At 47.1% G+C, this 18,627-nt stretch overlaps 1 protein-coding gene across 2 annotated transcripts in view; it reads right to left on the bottom strand.

Moving 5' to 3' along the window:
- The window catches only part of KAZN (kazrin, periplakin interacting protein), a 1,379,110-nt gene that overhangs the window by 205,730 nt on the left and 1,154,753 nt on the right, over nucleotides 1-18,627 (bottom strand). Inside the window, exon 1 of one of the 2 annotated variants that reach the window (XM_072608937.1) lies at nucleotides 8,044-8,704. The exons of the other annotated variant lie outside the window; for it this stretch is intronic. Within the exon in view, the coding sequence (XP_072465038.1) occupies nucleotides 8,044-8,281 (238 nt within the window). The 5' untranslated portion in view covers nucleotides 8,282-8,704. Of the gene's footprint in view, nucleotides 1-8,043; nucleotides 8,705-18,627 lie in introns of those variants that run through there. 2 annotated transcript variants of the gene reach the window in all.

Raw genomic sequence — 18,627 nt, 5'->3', positions numbered from 1 at the left:
TACCCTGGGACAGCCATCATTCTAAGGAAGTTTTTCCTGACATCACCTTTTTGTAACTGCCAGATGTTGCTTTATGGCTCCTAGCTTTACTGAGAAGAATCGTGGTAGGGTAAAAAGCACATCGGACTTTGGGTTTGAGTCTTAACCTCGATACTTAACCATCTCTGACCTGGAAGTCTTTGGACAAGATTCTGGCCCCTAATCTCCTAGCACCACAGACTTTAGAGCTAAAAGGGACCTGAAGGATCTTTGATCCAAAGCCCTCACTTTACAGATGAGAAAACTACTGGCCCAGGAAGGGAAAAGTCACTTGCCCAAGGTCACCCAGATACTTAAAAGACACCAAAAATAGAGCACTAGACTTGGGAGTCAGGAATATCCAATGTTCAAAACCTGCCTTGAGATATTTAGTAGCTGTGTGCTCCTAGCCAAACCACTTAACTCCTCTGGGCCTCAGTTTCCTTATCTGTAAAATAAAGGGGTATAGCAGAAGAGCCAAGACTCTACTTCCAAGTTCATTATACTACACTGCCTTAGTCCTTGTGCATAACTAATACAGATTCCAGTCCGTTCCCACCCTGCTAACGGGAAGGCTCATCTGCTATCTTTTCCAAAGCTGGCTCCACTCACTACAGACCTCAGGGAGGCTGCAAACACCACAGCTTCCTACCACCAGACCGGGGGAGCGTTCTGAGTACGTAACATCCCCTCATCTGGCCCTAATGGGCAGTTTTCTCCCAGCCTCCTTAATTCTCAGAAACTGGAGATGCAATCTCATCCCCACTGCCTTTTCAGAAGGGCTAATAGAAAACTGACAAGTTACTAAAGGCGTTGAGATAAGGCACTACTTAAACTGCATAAAAGGAAGAAAAGGGCACCCATTTGTGCAAGAGAAAAAGCAGATTAAAAAAAAAAATTAAAAAACCAACTGGTTTGGCCTTGGTGGTGGCTCTGTTTATTTTTCTTTGCATCACCAGGACAAAGTCTCCGGGGAGTTGACTTCTCCAGGGGAACCATGGCAGTGGAAATTTCCCTTTAAAGATTCCATACCTATTACACCTGCCTGAAGATTAGGAAATGACCAGCTACCAAGCTCTACTGGGGCAAATGAGGGAGGTTCATTGAGCTGCTGGGCCTTCCCGTGACCTCAGAATCTCAGAGTTGGAAGGGCCTTCAGAGGGGTCAGAAGCTCAGGCAGCCAACAAGAATTAAGTACTTATAATACCAGCAACAATAGTTATAACTTTTATACAATGCTTTCATGTTTCGAAACCCTTTCCATCTATTATCTCATTTGCACCTCACACTTGAGGAAGCAACTTTTGGCATTACCAGTGAATAGAAGAGAAAACTGAGGCTGAGACTTGCCCAATTCCATCGCACAGATAGGAGGTGGGTTTGAGGCAAGATTCCAACTCAGATCTTTCTGCCTCTTAAGCCCAGCCCTCTCTCCACTAACCTATCTATGTTTGAGGAACCTTGTGTGCTAAGGGCTACAGGTACAACGAAAGGCAAAATACAATTGTAACCCTCAAGGATTTAATGTTCTAAAGGGGGGAACAATATGTAAATGAATATATACATACAAGATATATACAGAATGTAAGAGTAGATGTATGTATAGATGTACGTGTGTATGTATATTTGTATATATGTGTGTGTGTGTACATGTGTATGTGTATGAGTATAGGCTCATAGATACAGAAGGGACTTCTGAGGTCATCTCAACCAGTTCCCTCATTTGACTGTTGTTTTTCAGTTGTTTCAGGGGTATCTGACTCTCCCTGACCCCCTTTGGGATTTTCTTGGCAAAGATAATGAATTGGTTTGCCATTTCCATCTCTAGTTCATAATTTACAGAAGAGGAAACTGAGGCAAACAGGGTCAAGTGACTTGCCGAGGGTCACACAGCCACTAAGAGTCTGAGGTAGGATTTGAACTCAGGAAGATTTAAAGTCTTCCTGACTCCAGGCCCAGAGCTCTCTCCACTGCACGACCTTGATGTCCTACTCTCATTTTACAAGTGAGAAAACAGGAGCTAGCAAAGGAGTAAGTAGTTTGCCCAAGGTCGTTGGCCTCAGAGGTGGGATTTGAACCCCAGTTCTGGGGTTCTCCTTTCACTGAACCCCACCCATGCAGTCCAGTTCACTCTGGAACAAAAATCCCCTTTACAGCATCTGAGACAAGCATTTCCCCACCTTCACGTCCATCACTAAGGTCCAACTGTTTATCAGATTCTCCCCAGTCTACCCCCTCCTTCCCCCCATGCAATAAGCATTTATTATGCACCTACTAGGTACAAGATGAGGGGAGTGAGTGATACAAAGACAAATTTTTAAAATGTCCCTCCTCTTGAGGGGATTCTTTTATTCCACAGATAAGTAAGGAAAGTAATTTAGCAAATTGGACGCCGGGGCTGGGAGGGCGCTTGGAATGCAGAATGTTGACAACTTTGTACCGGAAGTATGTATTACATACATTATTAAATGAGATCATGGCTGGGATGCTAAATAACTCTCAGCCATTATTATTATTATTACTGTCCTGAGATGTGTTAGCTTGCCTAGCCATACAACCCAGGCCAATTTGGGCCCTCTCAAATTGTCCCCTACGGTCAGTCTGAAACTACTTCCTAAGACATACCTTAGCTGTGCCTGCCAGGAAGGTGTGGGAAAGTCCAGCCTTCCCCACTCAGCTGTCCAGCCTTCCCCACTCAGCCATCCAGCCTCAAATCTCAAAACTGCCCTCATTTCCCCAGCTCCCATCACCCAACTTGGAATTCCTTTCATCTCTTCAAACCAAGGAAGGAACTCTTGGGAATTTCATCTGCTGGGCTCCCAGGGTAAAGCCTCCTTGTCACTGGGCTGAATGTTTACTTCAGTCACAGTTTCCACCCAAAATAGTTTCTGTTGATCTCCCCACGGAAAACTCCTGGCCATATCAACAGCAGCCAGAGAAACCACATAGCTCATCATCCCTATGGCCAAGAGAGCTTCAGTGCCTGTCCATCATGGGAACTGTGGGGGAAGGGAGGGAGGAAAAAGTGGGGTGAGGATAAGGGAAGGGGTGTTCTTTGGTTTCTGAACACAGGAGGTAAAACAGAAGTGACTTGGTCAGGAGGCAAGGTAGTAAAATAAGCAGATCTCAGGACTCCACATCCAGTCTAAACTGTTGACTTGATTGGAGAAAAAAATTGACTCTTTGCTACATGTCTTGGTGTTATATTTTAATGGGCTTAATCACTGAACTTCTTTCAAATCAGTTTTCCTATCTAGAAAATGGGGCTGATAACACTTATAATCCTTACATCACATAATAAAATAAGTTTTTTATAGAGCTATATAAATGTCAGTCATCACTACGATTATATCATCAAAAGGAGAACTACCTTCACCAGTTCAGATTGCAGCCTGCCCACTCCCTGCCCATCCAAACTTGCCGGAAGCCTTTCCTCTGGGTCTTTTAATATTTTCTGGATGCCAGTACAACACTTAGACTGTCCAGCTGTAACCTGAAACACAACTGCTCCCACCCCTTTTGTGTTCATTAGAGAGGATCTCAGTGGCCATTTATTTGGTCCAACCTATTCCAGGTAGGAATCCCATCTCCAAGCTACCCTGACAAGTGAAATGAAGCTTAGGTTTTAACCGGGGAAGCTTAGGATCCTCATGTGTTGAGGGGGGAAAGCAGTGTTGATTTAGGGGAAAGAACACTATGTTCAGAGTCTTAGGGCCTGAATTCTAATCCTGCCTCTGCGTCTTGGGCATATCACTTACCCACTCCCACAGCTACAAAGTGTGTGTGTGTGTGTGTGTGTGTGTGTGTGTGTGTGTGTGTGTGTGTGTGTGTGTGTGTGTGTGTGTGTGTTTTCTATCATTTACGGCATGTCCAAGTCATGGTAAAGGCATTACAGCCTCCTTGCAGTAGTTACAGATATGATATAAAGTTGTTTCAATATGTTTCAATATTTAAAGTGCTAATTACAAGAACCAATCTCTTTCCGCCCCCAAGGACCATCTGTCATGAGGGCTAATGGTACTTTGGCTTGGCTGCCTTGAAGATAGGTGTCCTAAGAATGGACTGTGTCATTAAGATCTTGTTGTTACAAATACACCAGTGGCATCTACTTATATACAAGAGAAGCACACATCCCTGCCTGGCTACATTCTACATGAGTATTTACATAATAGCACCTTCGATTTACAGGGTATTTAATGACAGAACTCTGAGGGTGTACAGATATGTTACTATATTCATCACCACAAAAGGATGCAGGTCATCAAGAAGTTTAGAGACGGAGGCTCAGAGAGGCGAACCCATCACCTGGCCCTAACTTCCTAACCAGATAACCTCCACCTTGGGGACATCCATGTTTGTGTCAATGTTCCCTCAACCACCAGGCTGGCTAGGTAATTAACTTCCACTACTCCTAGGATCTGCACCTTTACTCCCCCACATATACACACATGACCCCCACACAGAGCCAGGCATAATCAGGACCTCTTCTTTTTAATCATTATCCCAATTGTTAGCCCTCCTTGAACCTGAGCTCCAAAATTCTCTCTGATCACAAACAACTCCTATGTCCCCAGCAGTTAAAACACAGTCCTTCCCCCCAAAAAAAGATTTATTGAAGTGACTTGCCCAAGGTCACACAAAGTCAGAAGTCAAAATTCTCAGTTTCCTTCTCTGCACAGTGCCTGGCACATAGTAGGATACTGAAAAGGATCCTTTTCAAAAGGACTGTTTCCACTTCACAGCAGGAAAGATGGGGGAAACTGAGGTACCTGAAGTGGCATAAACTTGCCCATGGTTGCATAATAATACCTCCCATTTCTGTAGCATTTCAAAGTTTACAAAGCACTCTTGTTACACTGCAGTGAGATTCAGGTGAGATGGATATCATCTCATCTCTATTTTATGCATGGGGGAACCAAGGCATAGAACAGTTAAAAAGATCTGCCCAAGACACCATACTGGTAGCAAATTCAGGAAGCAGGATTTAAACCCAAGGCTTTCCAATCTGGTCTTTCCATTATCCTACATACTCTGGGTAGTATAGTAAAGCTTTGTTGAGAATGGGGTACAGCCCTTTCTCTGGGAGGATGGGGGACCATAGATGTGGTTATATATATAACATCAGATGTTTTTTCCCATGTATTGACAGGTTTTGCTGATTTCTCCCTCTTCCTCCTTTTTCTCTCCTTTAAATTCTTTGCATAAAGTTCTGCTCTCTAGGAGGAATGGGGGGGGGGGGGAGAGGAGATATAAAGACATATAGCATGTATTAAGATATGCGATATAAACAATTTTTTAAAGGTCTGAATAATGTACTTTTCTTAAGTCAGGAGAGAGATCTCATATCCTCTTTCTTTCTAAAATGGAATGGTATGGAAGCTGACATTTCTATCCCTTTGTGTTGCTGTCTGCTTGGAGCAGGGAAAGATTTTGACCGGTTTGGACCAGGTTCAGGTGCCTTTCTTGTGTACATCACACATACATACACACACACACACACACACGCACACAGCATAAATAACTCCTCCAGCAGATGTGCCTAGAGTCCTAGGTTACTGCAGCATTCCATGTTTGTACAGGGATCACAATTCCCTGCCAGATCCAGGGAGGGAGGGAGAGACAAAATTATAGGAGGATGGGCTCGTTTGAAAGAGGCCAGGCCACTGCTGCCCTCTGCCTCCCCAAAAATCCAAACACTGCAAGTTTCCTGTGAGGTTTCTCCAGGGCACAAAAGTGACTATCTTCTGGGAAAGTCCATTCCTGAGCCAGCCTTTCCATAGGAACTGGCCCATTCAGGGTTCACCAGAATCGCCAATAGTGTTCCAGCATTTCAGTTGCTCCTAGAAACAGAACAATGTGGCGACCAATCCTGGCCTGGCTGTGGGCAGATAGGACTAGTCTCTGCAGTTGGAAGAACCGTCTTAGGGCCTGTATCCCTGGAGAGCAAAGCAGCCTAGACAGGTTAGGGCTTGAGGCCTTCCAAACTAACTTCCCTCACTTGAAAGGAAAGAATTAAAAGCCCTGGTAATGCCAGGAAATCTTTCACCACTGGAAATACCAGGCAAAGCTTCAAACATGGATTATGCTTTAGGGTGAAAAAAAAAATACTGGTCATAGGGGTCAAAGCAACTGGAGTCAGATCCCAGCTGTGCCAGGGTCTCCCTATTTAACCTTGGGCAAGTAACGACCTCTCTAGGGTCAGTTTTACCATCTGTCAAAGGAGTGGGTTGAACTAGTTTCTAAGGCATGATCCCCACCCTGCCAGGTCTGATATTCTCTAGTTCCCTCTCCCATCTCTCCCATTCTATGTGCCAAGATCCCACTAGTTTCTGACATTCTGATTTCAGATTTAAGATCCCAGTTCTGACATGCTGTGTTCATAGAGTCCTCCCAGATCTGACATTCTATGATCTAAGGAACTTATCAGTTCTGATAGTCTATGATCTAAGGTCCCTGCCAGTTAGGGCATTCTCTGTCCTAAACTCCTTCCCAACTCTGGCATTCTGCATTCTTCTATAAACGGACCCCGGAGATTCCCTTGACCTATGCCTAAACTGCTTCCTACATATAAAATCATACAACCATCAGGCATGAATAGTCCTGGAGAAGTTATCACATCAGACCCAAAGGCAGAGATAGGAAGGAAACTGACCATGTAATTGCATGGTCCAAGCATGTTCAACTGAGATCGTTTTAAAAGCTAAAATGTGTCTTTGGTTCTTTTGGCAAATGTTTCACATTAGCAAAAATTCTACAATTAGAGTAGCACATATGTTTCTCCTCCACTGAAATTTCTTTTCCTGTGTTCCTTGATCTCCAAGGAGTTGCACCCATTTCTGCATTTTAGATAAAGAGGCACCACTGATATCTACTTGCAGATGACAATGAGTTCTTTTGAATCATTTATGGATTCACTAAAAGTAGATGCTGGAATTTATTGTAATCTTAACTCCCCTCCTGGTCCAGCTGCCTTTTCAACACATCCCATCCAGCTGGGTTCAGTAAAGTTGAAATCCACCCACAAGACAAAGTTTCTCACCCAGAATCTACAGTCTGAGAAGCTGGATTTCAATTCCATCTCTACGACTAACTTGGACAACTGATGTCCTCCGCCTAGCATTTTCTTCTAGAAAAGGAGGGGGCTGGCCTAGTTGGTTGGTAAGGCCCCTTGCAGATCGAAATTCTATTATTTGCTCTAAGCATGGGGGTTGGAGGACCTGGTTCTATCACTTCTTACCTACGTAGCTTTGTCTGGGTCTCAGTTTCCCCATCTGTTCAATAAGAGGAGCTGATAGATTTGGAACCGGGGACAAGGCCTTAGAGGTCATCTAGTCCATTTTACAAATAAGCAAGCCGAGGTTCAGAGAGGTCACCAAGGTAAGAAAGACTGGAGTTGAGCTCGAGAGCTACGGCTCTTTTCTCCTTGACCTCTAAGGTCCTTTCCTGCCTTAAGGCGATGATCCGATGGCCTCTGTCCTTGGCCTTCCGGCTGTCTGCACCCTCTCGCCTGAGACCTGCCGGACGCACTAGTGGAGGATCACCCCGCACCTGGGCAGGGATCGCTGAGCCCGCCTCCCCAGACCCGCGCCAGGGCCAGTCGCCTGAGCTGCGAGCCCAGGAATGTAAACACCGCGGCGCCGCCTCCCGCTCCCCACCAGAAGGGCACCGCGCCGACCGCCTGGCTCCCCGGGCCAACGCCAACAAGTTCGGGGCCGCGAGAACTTTTGCTCGCTAACTCCCCGCAAACATCTGCTCCGTCGGGGGGAGGGGCGGTCCACAGCTCAGTCCCAGGGCCGGCCGGCCTGGCGGGCGGCATTGTCTCCATCGGTGCCCAGGAGCGCAAGCCGGGGCAGATCGGCAGACTCGACAATGGCCAGGGCCCGGAAGCCCTGCTTCTGCTCCCGCCCGCCTCACCCCGAAGCCGGCCGGGGCCACGGATTCCAGTCCCCCCAGCCCAAATGGCTCCCCTTCCCCAGCCCCCCGAAGGGTCCCCCGGGGCGATCGGCCGTCGGGGCCGCCACCTACCCGGCTTCGTCTCGTCCCCGTCGGCTTTCATGGTGGGCGCCGTTGGCTGCGCTCCGAGGGGCTGGGGCCAGGGCTGGGGCGCCCGATGGGGTTCGGGCTCCGGCCCCCGCCCCCACGGGCTGGCTCCCCGGCCTCGCTCCCCCGCGGGCTCCTCCCCGGCCCCGCAGGAAGTGCACGCTTCTACCTGGCCCGTGAGGAATTTGACCCTCTCCCAGGTGGCGGAGTCCGCCGCTCTCATGATGGTAAGGGGGGCCGGGGGCACCGCCAGGGGCCGGGCGCGGGCCCTCACTTCATAGCCGGGCCGGGCACAGAGAGAGCAGAGAGGGAGCGGGAGCTCGTCGGTCGGCCCCGGCTCCAGACAGACGGAGAGAGCCCAAGTTGGGAGGCCGGCAACTTGGAGCCGCCTCGGAGGCTCCGGGATCTCCCCCGGGTTAGGGGTCCCACTTCATCGCGCCCGGCGCCCCGCACCTTCCGCGGAGCCCTGGATGCAGGGAGGCAGCGAGTCGGGTCCAAGCGGGCTCTCGGAAATAGGTCACTTGGTGAGCCGAGGCTCTGCAGTGAGCAGGACGGGGTGCTCTGGGCATCGGCGGCTTCTCACGTGAGAAGGAATCTAGCTTCTCCTCCTCCTCCTCCTCCTCCTCCTCCTTCCGGGATGGCAGAAGGCTCTTCGGTGGCCCCTCCCCCAGCCCATCCCCCTGCCGGCTCCTCCCCTCCGATCCCACCCACTGGAGTGAATTACCCAGCTCCCAGACCCGCTGCGAGGGAGCTGCCCTCGGAGGACGCCTCGGGAGAGCACAGTCTCATGGGACCCGAGCCAGGAGAGAGAGCGGGAAGACACCGTAGTCCAGTCCCCTGATTTTACAGATGAGGAAACCAAGACCCATAGAATTTCAGTGACTTGCCCTGGGTCACCCAAGGAGTAGGAGGCAAAGCTGGGATTTCATAGGAATCAGACAGATTTGGAAGGACCACAGAGGTCATCTGCTCCAACCCTCTCATTTTACAGACGAGGAAACTGAGACATAGAAGAGTAAAATGACTTTCCCAGGGTCACATAACTAGTAAGAGTCTGAGATGGGATATAAACCCAGGTCCTCTGATCTCAAAGCCAAAACTCCTAAAGGGACCTTAGAGATGGATCATCTAATGCAACCTCTCCCACCCCCATTTTACAGATGAGAAAACTAAAAGACAAGCTTTTCCTCTCTAGTCTCTCAGAAACTAGGCATCCTCGATCAGTCTCTCTGCATTTATCCAGTAAACAAGAATGAAGGTTCTTCAAGGATGTCACACTAAGGCACTGACTCTGAGGTCTATAAATACTGAGTCACTCAGGAGAAATAGCTGGATTTGGGTTAGAAACTCATGTTACCTAACAACCTGTGTGTGTGCCCCTGGGCAAGTCACTGCTGCTTCTATGGCTTCTGTTCTCTCTTCTGTAAAATGAAAGGGTTGGACTACACCATCAGGGGACTTTAACAGATAAGTAGACAGAAGCTTTAGAAGGTAATATTCTGCCAGGGCTAAGTCTTAGAATAATAAAGTTGACATGTATATACTCTGAAGAGGTTACACTAGATGGCTTCTGAGATCTTTTCCAGCTCTCTCTCCATATGATGCTATACTGCTTTGAAGTCTGTAAAACATTTTACAACAAACCTGTAAGATAGGTGCTATTGATCCCCATTTTCTAGATGAGGAAACTGAGGGTCAGATAAAGTGACTTATCTAAGGTCACACAGTTAAGTAAGTGTCTGGGGCAGGGTTTGATATTAGGTCTTCCTGACCATAAATCCAGACCTATGTCCTTGTGGACCATACTGCCCTTGAAACTTAAGACTGACCAAGTCCCCATGTATAAAGCAAATCACCTTCCTGAGAATCAGTTTCTGTATCTGCAAAAGATAGTCAATATACTGGTGATGTAAAAGAGGAAGGAGTTCTGTCTCATCACTGGAATCCATACTTTTTTTTTAAAGGGAGTGTGGTATAATGAATAATATAATGAATAGAGCTGGCCTCTGAGCCCAAAAGACTTGTTTTCAAGTCCTCTGCCATCTTGGGTGAGATACTTAACCTCTGAGGTCTCAATTTTCCTCATCTGTACAATGGATAGGGGTGGGGAACATGCAGGCTCGAGGCCACATGTGACCCTCTGGGTCCTCAAATGCAGCCCTTTGAATCCAAACTTCACAGAACAAATCCTTTTATTAAGGGGATTTGTTCCACAGGTTCCCCACCCTTGGCCTATTGTTTCTGTGGAGTTTCCTAGCTCTAAAAGCTGTGGTTCTGTGACCTTAAGGCTTAAGGCTATGGGACCCAAGCAAGTCACTTAAGTGTCCCAGGTGGCTGTCTAGGTCCCTAAGTTGCTGAGCAAATGCTGATGAGCATGAGGCATTTCCTTGATTTCCTCTTTACACTAATGCCATCATAGGTCTGTTGATTGTCAAAAAGGGAGAATAACTCTGCTTGCAATTGCACTGTGTACTTTACAAGATGATTTCAAGGAAAGAAATGGGAATAGTAGTTAATTCTTCTCTCATCTCTTTCTGCTGCCTGCTCCTATCCCTACTGAAAGCCCTGAGGACTATCCTCTCCATGAGTCTGGTGAAATCCTAGAGGCTTTCCCCAAATACTCCTGTTCCTGAGATCTACCTCTTCACGCTTGGGACCCCAAGTGAGCTGGTAGGCATATATGTACAGGCTGGCACACCTAGAAGGGAACACCTGTGGCATTGGGGTATGGTGGGAACCTGGGTAGGGTCAGGCCCTAGCCTTTCTCCCTGTACCCTCCAGCCAGAGACCCACATTCCCCGAGCTGGGAGAGCAGGACATTGGATAGCTCAGAGATTTGGCCTCTCAGATGGGGTTTCCCTGTGTCTACCCGGGTACTCCCAATATGACTTGGCAGGTGTGGGCCTGCCCCCCATCCCAGGAGGCCTCGCCTTTGCCAGACTTATCTCTCCCAGCACCCCCATGAGGCAGATCAGATTTCCCTCCATTGTCAACTCATGATCAAAAGCCCAGCCAGGCTGAGGGCCAAAACCTGCCTGGATTCCTTGGCATGAACAAAGCTCAAACAGTCCTCTGCCTGTGGGTCCCATCTTCCCCTCTGCCCTGCAGACCTGCCCCTACTTCCCCTCAGCAAAGGTCCCAGAATGAGCCCCTGCCCCACATCCAAAGCCTTAGGTGGGGACCTGGCCATCTCTACAATACAGGGCCCAGAGGGAAGTTACTCTTCGAGACTCTATAGGAGCTTTCCTCTCAGGGTTTAAAGCCCCGCCCAAGTAATTTTCCTTTGGAGAGGGAGGAGTTCTGCCTCATCACTGGAATCCTCACTGCATACCATCAATCCCAGTTTCCCAGCTTTCCCTCCTTAGCCTCCTAGCTAATGCCCAAAGGTCATCCTCCCTACCTGACACCAGCTCAAGTGGAAGAGGTCCAAAGGGACAGATCAGACAGGATAGGACATGTTTCCATGTTTCTCTGATGGGAGCAGGGCCTGAGATGGCCCAGTTGCTCCCAATGTCTTAGCACCTTCTAATGATGGGTGGATAAACATGTCTGTCCCCAGAAGGCCAGGCAGGATTCCAGCTTCTGGGGAAATCAGTTTAAACACCCACCAACCAAGAACTTTCAACGGGAAGTCAAGAGAACTGGGTCCTGGGCCCAGCTCTGCCACTAACTTGCTGTGCAAATGCCAATCAATCATGGATTCTCTCTGGGCCTTTTCCAGGAGGGCTGCTTCCCTTCCAATGGAGGAGGCCCACCTTGCCAACACTGTTGAAGAGCCTCTTGCCCTTGGATTTCCCTTTTGACTCTAAGGTTCTGTGATTCTCTTAGGGGAAGGAACTTGGCCTGTGAGAAGAGTTGTGGTTCTGGTGTCAGAGGACTGGACTTGAATCCAACGTCTGACACTTTTTACCTGGGTGACCTTGGGGATTATACTAGATGCCTTCAGAAGTCCCTTTATGCTCAAGAGCCATGATCCTAAAATCCATACAGAAGGGTGAAAGAGACAGATAAGTAAAGCATGTATTAAGTGCTTTCTGTGTGCCAACCACTGTTTTAAGTGCCAGGGATACAAATATAAGTAAGACAGTTGGGATTGTCAAGGACTTGCATTTTGATGTGAGAAGGCTATAGGTAAGACTAAATTCATCAGCCCCACTCTACCACAACCCAATTTCTCTTCCTGCGTCCAGAAAGCAGGTTAAATTGAACAGAAGACAGAAATAATAGGATTGTGGAGCTAGAGCCAATGAGGTGAATCACAGGCCATCAAATTCAATCTCCTTCAATAGATGGGAAAACTGAGGCACAGAGTAATTAAGTGACTTGTCCAAAGTCACACAGGTAATGACTGAGTCAGGACTAGAAATCAGGTCCTGTGACCCTGAGTTCAGCCTGCAGCCTCTCCCAATACTGTTCAATAAACTCGAGCTTTCAAGGACTTCAGAATGATCTTCAGTCTCCTCTATCCCTGGCATTCTGGAAACAGTTGCACACATTCCACATGCCCCCTACATTCTCCAGCTGGCCCAGGGAGCTTGGCTATGATGCACATCCAGCATGGTCTGATCACGGTGGTGTGAGCTTCTCCCAGTGTGTGTGAGTTCTTTACATCCCAGAACTTAGAATTTGAGGTCATAGGGGCAGCTAGGTAGCCCAGTGGATAGAGCATTGGGCCTGGAGTCAAGAAGATTCATCTTCTGGAGCTCAAATTCAGTCTCAGATATTTATTAGCTGTGTGACCCTGGGCAAGTCACTTCACCCAAGTTACCTTATTTTCCAATTCTATACAATGAGCTGGAGAAGGAAATGGCAAACTACTCTAGTATCTTTGCCAAGAAAACCCCCAGTGGAGTCAGGAAGAGTCAGACACATGACTGAAAATGACTGAAGTAGAGGTTGCCAGATCACAGATCAAAGACCAGCTAGTTGAACCTCCTCCTTCTATAGAAGAGGAAACAGTGGCACAAAGAAGTGACTTGTCCAAGATCATACCAGGTATGAAAGAAGTTGAGTTGGGGTTCATAGGTTTGGAGCTGAACAGAACCTCAGAGATCCCTTAGTCCAATCCCTCCCTTTACAGAAGGGAGATTGAAGCCAAGGTATGGGCTGCACCTTGTCCAAGGTCACAGAGGCAGCCATTGGCAGTGCTGGAGTTTGACTTCTCTCTCAGGGCTCATCATCCATCCACTTGCCTCCGTACGACCTCAGAATGTTCAGACATCCACACTTCTCCCCCTGTTCCCGGGTTTTGACATCTCCTCTCTATTCTAGAAACCATTTGCTAGGGGTTGGCTAGGGGTGGGAGGAGTGTGTTTCTCATTAAGGGGAGACCAGAGACCTTCACTGCAGGATGTTAATGCTGGGCTACAACAGGAGGCCCTCAATGGAATAGAAGACTGGTTTTCAGCCAAAGTTTGCCTTGAAACAACTTGAAAGACGGTCCTTGCTGACAAGGATGGCCCAGTCCTGGGGAAGAGCACTGAATTTAGAGACAGAAAACCTGAGTTCAAATCCCACCTGGTATCTGCATGACCTCAAGTAAAACACAGCCTCAGTGTCTTCAACTATACAAAGAGAAGATTGGAAAAGATGGTCTTTAAGGCCAATTCTGGTCCCAAATATTAGGATTTATATTCAGAGCTCATATTTATACAGTGTTACGGTTTCCATCACCCAGGAAAAGAGACTATATGGTGTAGTGGATAGGGAGCTGGCCCTGGAGTCAGAAAATCTTGGGTTCAAGTCCCACCCTCACACATACTGGACAAGTGACCCTTAACCTCTCACTGCCAAGGGCATTGAGATTATCTAATCTCAAAAAGTGCCTGTAGTAGGCAACATAAACATGCTCATTCCCTCTTTCCCTCCAGGTAGGACAGGTACTTTGCAATGTTGGTGGGGGAGTTTCTTCACTGAAAGTGCCTTGGGCTGGAAAGGAACTCAGAGGTCAAATAGTTCAACCCAAACCAGAGGAAGAATGTCCTCTGTAAATCTCTATGACAACTGGTCATTTAGCCTTTGCTTGAGGATTCCTTATGAGAGGAAACCCATTGTCTCCTGAGGAATCTGGATGGGGAAATGGGCAGAGCACTAGGTCTGGAGTTAGGAAGATCTGAGTTCAAATCTAGCTTCAAACACTTACTAGCTGTGTGACCCTGGGCAAGTCACTTTACCCTGATTACCTCAGTTTCCTCGTCTGTGAAATGAGGATAATAGTACCTACCTCCTAGAGCTATTGTGAGGACCAAGTGAGGCTATATCTGTAAAGTTTTTAGCATAGTCCTTGGCACATAGTAGGTCCCTGATAAATGTTTGTTCCTAGCCTCCCCCAAAAATGTGTGTGTTTTTTTGGGTGAGGGGTGGAGGTGGGGGAATTGCTCAGTAGTAATGTTTACAAAGAGCTGCAGGTAATGGACCAAGGATCCTTGCTGCACGGTTCTTGATACTGCAAGGCCAGGAAGCAGCTGAGCCTGGGAAGTTTCCCTGAGGGCTCAACACCTGGGTTCAAGATCCCAGTTCTGCTATATCCCCCTGCTCTTTGACCTTGAACAAGCTGCTCCCTCTCTCTGGCCTCAGTCTCCTTATCTCTTTGCAAAATGAGACACTTGACCTAGATAATTCCTAATGTGCCTTCGAGTCACAGAAAATCTGAGGATTTCTTTGGGAAAGAGGCAGGAGCTGACTGACTCCACATTAAAGAAGAGGAAACATGGGCACACAGATGTGGAATCAGAGGTCCCTGCTCATCGGGGTCATGAGCTGAGGTCAGACGCTGTCCCTTGTCTCTCTGACCCTGCAGTGACATGGGATCTCAAAAGAAAACACAAAAGGAGACTGGCCCCAGTGAGGGGGTGGTTCAAGTGCTCAAAGCCATTCATGACATTCCCCTATTTCACTGAGATTTACATAACATGATCAGCTTACTATAACCTAGACTAGAAAATTTGCTTTGTAAAATCGACAATAAAGCATGTTTAGTTTAGAAGAAGAAAAAAACCCATAATCAAACCAGCAAATATTTTATGGGGACATACCCCATCCCCCTTCTCTCCAACATGGCTCTTCGGGTATTTTAATTTGTAGATAACAATGACCTGCTTCATGCTCAACAGTGATCCAACAATTCGTCCTCTAGCAGGCCAACTTCTAGGGAGAAACCACTCCATGCTTTGCTACACAGTCTGGATAGCAGACACAGTTGTCACTAGAACCAATCAGATTTGCAGGTGACTGGGAGCTGATAACCATAGCTGAAACATCAGAGGAGAGAATCAGAATTCAAAAAGATTCAGGCAGACTAGCACCGTAAGGCTGAACTGAATAAGGTGAAATTGAACAGTGATAATTTTTTTTTAAAAAAGTCTTATACTTGAGTTCAAAAATCAGTTTCATGAATATGAAAAATGTAAAGTTTTATACTTGGGCACAAAAAGTCAACATGAGAGTTGATTGAAAATTCAGAGCTAGAAGGTATATTGGAAGTCATCTGATCCATTTTACAGATGAAGAAACTGAGGCCCAGACAGTCAAGTGACTTGTTCCAAGTCAGAGGTGTTGGGAAATGTAGGATTTGAACTCCCAAGTCCTCAGACTATACATCCAGTGGGTTTTTTTTCTTCCATGATACCAAGGGTACCATCTTTTACATTTCACAAGATGGGAGAATCACAGCTAGATAGTAGTTCATCTGAGAAAAAGTCTGAATCAGTGGTGTGGCATGGTAGCCAAAGCACCTGAGGTGAATTTGGGTGTCTGTAAGAGAATTGTGACCAGGACAGTCTTGGAGATAATCCTGCAGCCTTGGCCAGATCACATCTAGGATCGTTTGTTCAGGACTGGGGACCACATTCTAGGATGGTCATTGAGAATCTGGAAAGCCCCAGAAGATGGCTGCTAAGAGAATGATGGGCCCTGAGATTATGCTCCATGGGGGCTGCTTGATGCGACCAGGGATATGTGATGCACACCTTGGAGAAGGGGCACAATTGCTGTCTTCAAAAGGGTTATTGTGTCTGCGAGGTACACTATCGGGGCTGCTTGTCCACTGAGGGCAGAACTAGAACCAATGGGTAGAAGTTAAAGAGGGGCAAATAGAGGGCAGGAAGAACTATCCCCAAGTAAAATGGACTGACTTAGGATCTAGTGGGCTCTTCCCATGGGGGATCCCCAAGATTGGATGACCACTTAGAGCGGTTGGAGATGCCTTTTGTTCAGGTGTGGGTTGGATTGATGAGTCTTTTCCAATTCTGAATCTTAACACGCAATCATTTCTCTCCCTTGATTGTGACAATACTTTGGTCAGAGTGTTGGGGCTGGCTCTTTTGGGCCTTGAAACATACAGCTCTGAGTTTCAGGGGCTAAAGCTAAAGGGACTTCACAGAAAAGCAGGATCCCTACCTTTGGGTAGGGGAGGGTTGCTCCTGGGAAGGGGACTAAAGTATGGTGTAAACATTTGCTTCCCACCACTCCTCCCTCCCCAAGTACCCCCCTCCCACTGCCATCTCCCCCACTAACCCTGCCCACACACACACACACACACACACACACACACACACACACACACACACACACAGTCAATCCCTACAAATCTCTCTGGAAATCCAAAGTCTTAAACTCACTTCTGGAGATGCCCTGAAGGCGCTTGGCAGGTGCTGCTCTGTCTCTCCCAGCCCCAGGCTGCTAGCAGGCGCCTTGCTCCATCTTCCCCTTTGGCCTCACCAGGGGTCTCTGGGACACAGGTGCAACTTTGAGGATTACAGACAGATGGAAGAAGAGGGTTTTTCCCCAACAGTGTTCCAGATGCAGCCTTTCACTCTGGGAACCATCCCCTTGGCCTGTCTCTGCCATCTGTGCTGCCTCTAGGGCTTTCCCAGCCAGTGGATCCTGATTGGCTTGGGCAGAGCCATCCAGGACTCTACAACCACCAGACAGGATTGCATGCCCTTCCATGCTGTCCGGGGGCCAGTGAATGTAGCTGGTCTGACAAGGATTTGGATTTCTCTGAGGGCCTGCAAAGTTCATCTCCCCTCTTGTTCCACCCTAGAATCCTGGCCCTTTCCTTGAATCAATATGTTACAACATCAAGTTCTTCCTAGCCAGCTGCCTACCCCAGTTACTGGTACATCTATTTGGGAACTTTTAGTGGATAACATAGGGCAACTAGGTGGCACAGTGGTTAGAGTGCAGCGTCTGGAGTCAGTCCTCTTCCTGAGTTCAAATCCAGCCTCAGACACTTTACTAGCTGTGTGATCCTGGGCAAGTCACTTCATCCTGTTTGCCTCAGTTTCCTCATCTATAAAATGAACTGGAGAAGAAAATGGCAAATCACTCCAGTATCTTTGCCAAGAAAACCCCAAATGGAGTCACAGAGAGTTGGAAATGACTGAACAACAACAGTGGATAATATGCCGAACTTGATATTGGTTTCAAATCCCACATCTGATACCTCCTGGTGATTGTGGGCAAGTCACACCTTTTTTTTTAAAAATCTTATTAATTTTCTTAAAATCACAGTAATTTCTGGAAATATTCCTTCTTCTCTCCTTCAAATTGAACCCTCCTTACACAATTTCTTTAAGCCTCAGTTTCATCATCTGTAAAATGGGTTAGTGATAACAGCATTGTCTACTTCATAGGGTGGTTGTAAGCTCGAATGAGTTAATATGTATATTACAGTTTCCAAACTTTTCAATGCTAGATTAATGTTAGTTACTGTTATTATTTTCCGGGGTTTCATGATACTTGTTATGCTACAGTGCAAACAATTCTACAATTGTTTTGTTGTGAGGCCAGCACTATAGAAATGAAAATCATTGGGATAATAGGATCATTGACTCAGAACTGGCTAGGACCTCAGGGTTGTTCTAGCTGGGTCATCCCATCTCACAGATGAAGAGACTAGGGCTCAGCCAGGTCTAGTGCTATCCCTAAGATCACATAGATAGTATCAGAACCGGACTTTGAACCCAAGACCTATGAGCCTTCAGAGTCCATATTTTCCTTTATCATCATTTTTGGCTGCTCTAAAAACCTTAACTATCTGGTCTTTTTTTTGTCTTCATGCATTTATCGGTCTCTTTTCACTCCTTTCTTGAAAGTTTTCTCAAGTGCTTTGAGCAACCTAGAATTCTGCTTGGCGTTTAAAGGCTGGAGTTAATGCTGAAGTGAAGGATTTTTTTTCCTCTGGAGAGTTTTTATAAATATCTCTGTGTCTGGACTGTAGGGCACAGGGATGGAGGAGTGAATGTCTGTTCCTTCAAGTAGATGAATTCAGCCTGTCTAGTAGAGAGAGGTGCTGATCTCTATCGCTCCTAGTGGTCATCCCAGATATCACACCTACCTTTTAGATCTCTGTCTCCAGATAGGTATTCTGGGGAGTGACCCTGCCAAATTAGGCTACTCAAGCAGCTTTGTGACCCACCGTACCCACTTCCTGTAAGTAACTTAGCAAAATTCAAGGGAAACCAAAGACTGTCTATCTATTCTGGGGGCTTCCTGGGAAGTGCTAACCAGTGAAACCCAGAATGTCTAGACCAGAGCATGTGGTGACTAATGCCAGCTATGTTGTAG

This window comes from Notamacropus eugenii, chromosome 5 (genome assembly GCF_028372415.1).
Source record: "Notamacropus eugenii isolate mMacEug1 chromosome 5, mMacEug1.pri_v2, whole genome shotgun sequence".
In the NCBI taxonomy this organism is placed as follows: domain Eukaryota; kingdom Metazoa; phylum Chordata; class Mammalia; order Diprotodontia; family Macropodidae; genus Notamacropus; species Notamacropus eugenii.
Note: the sequence above shows the minus strand (reverse complement) of the source record. Positions and strands in the feature narration are given on the sequence as shown.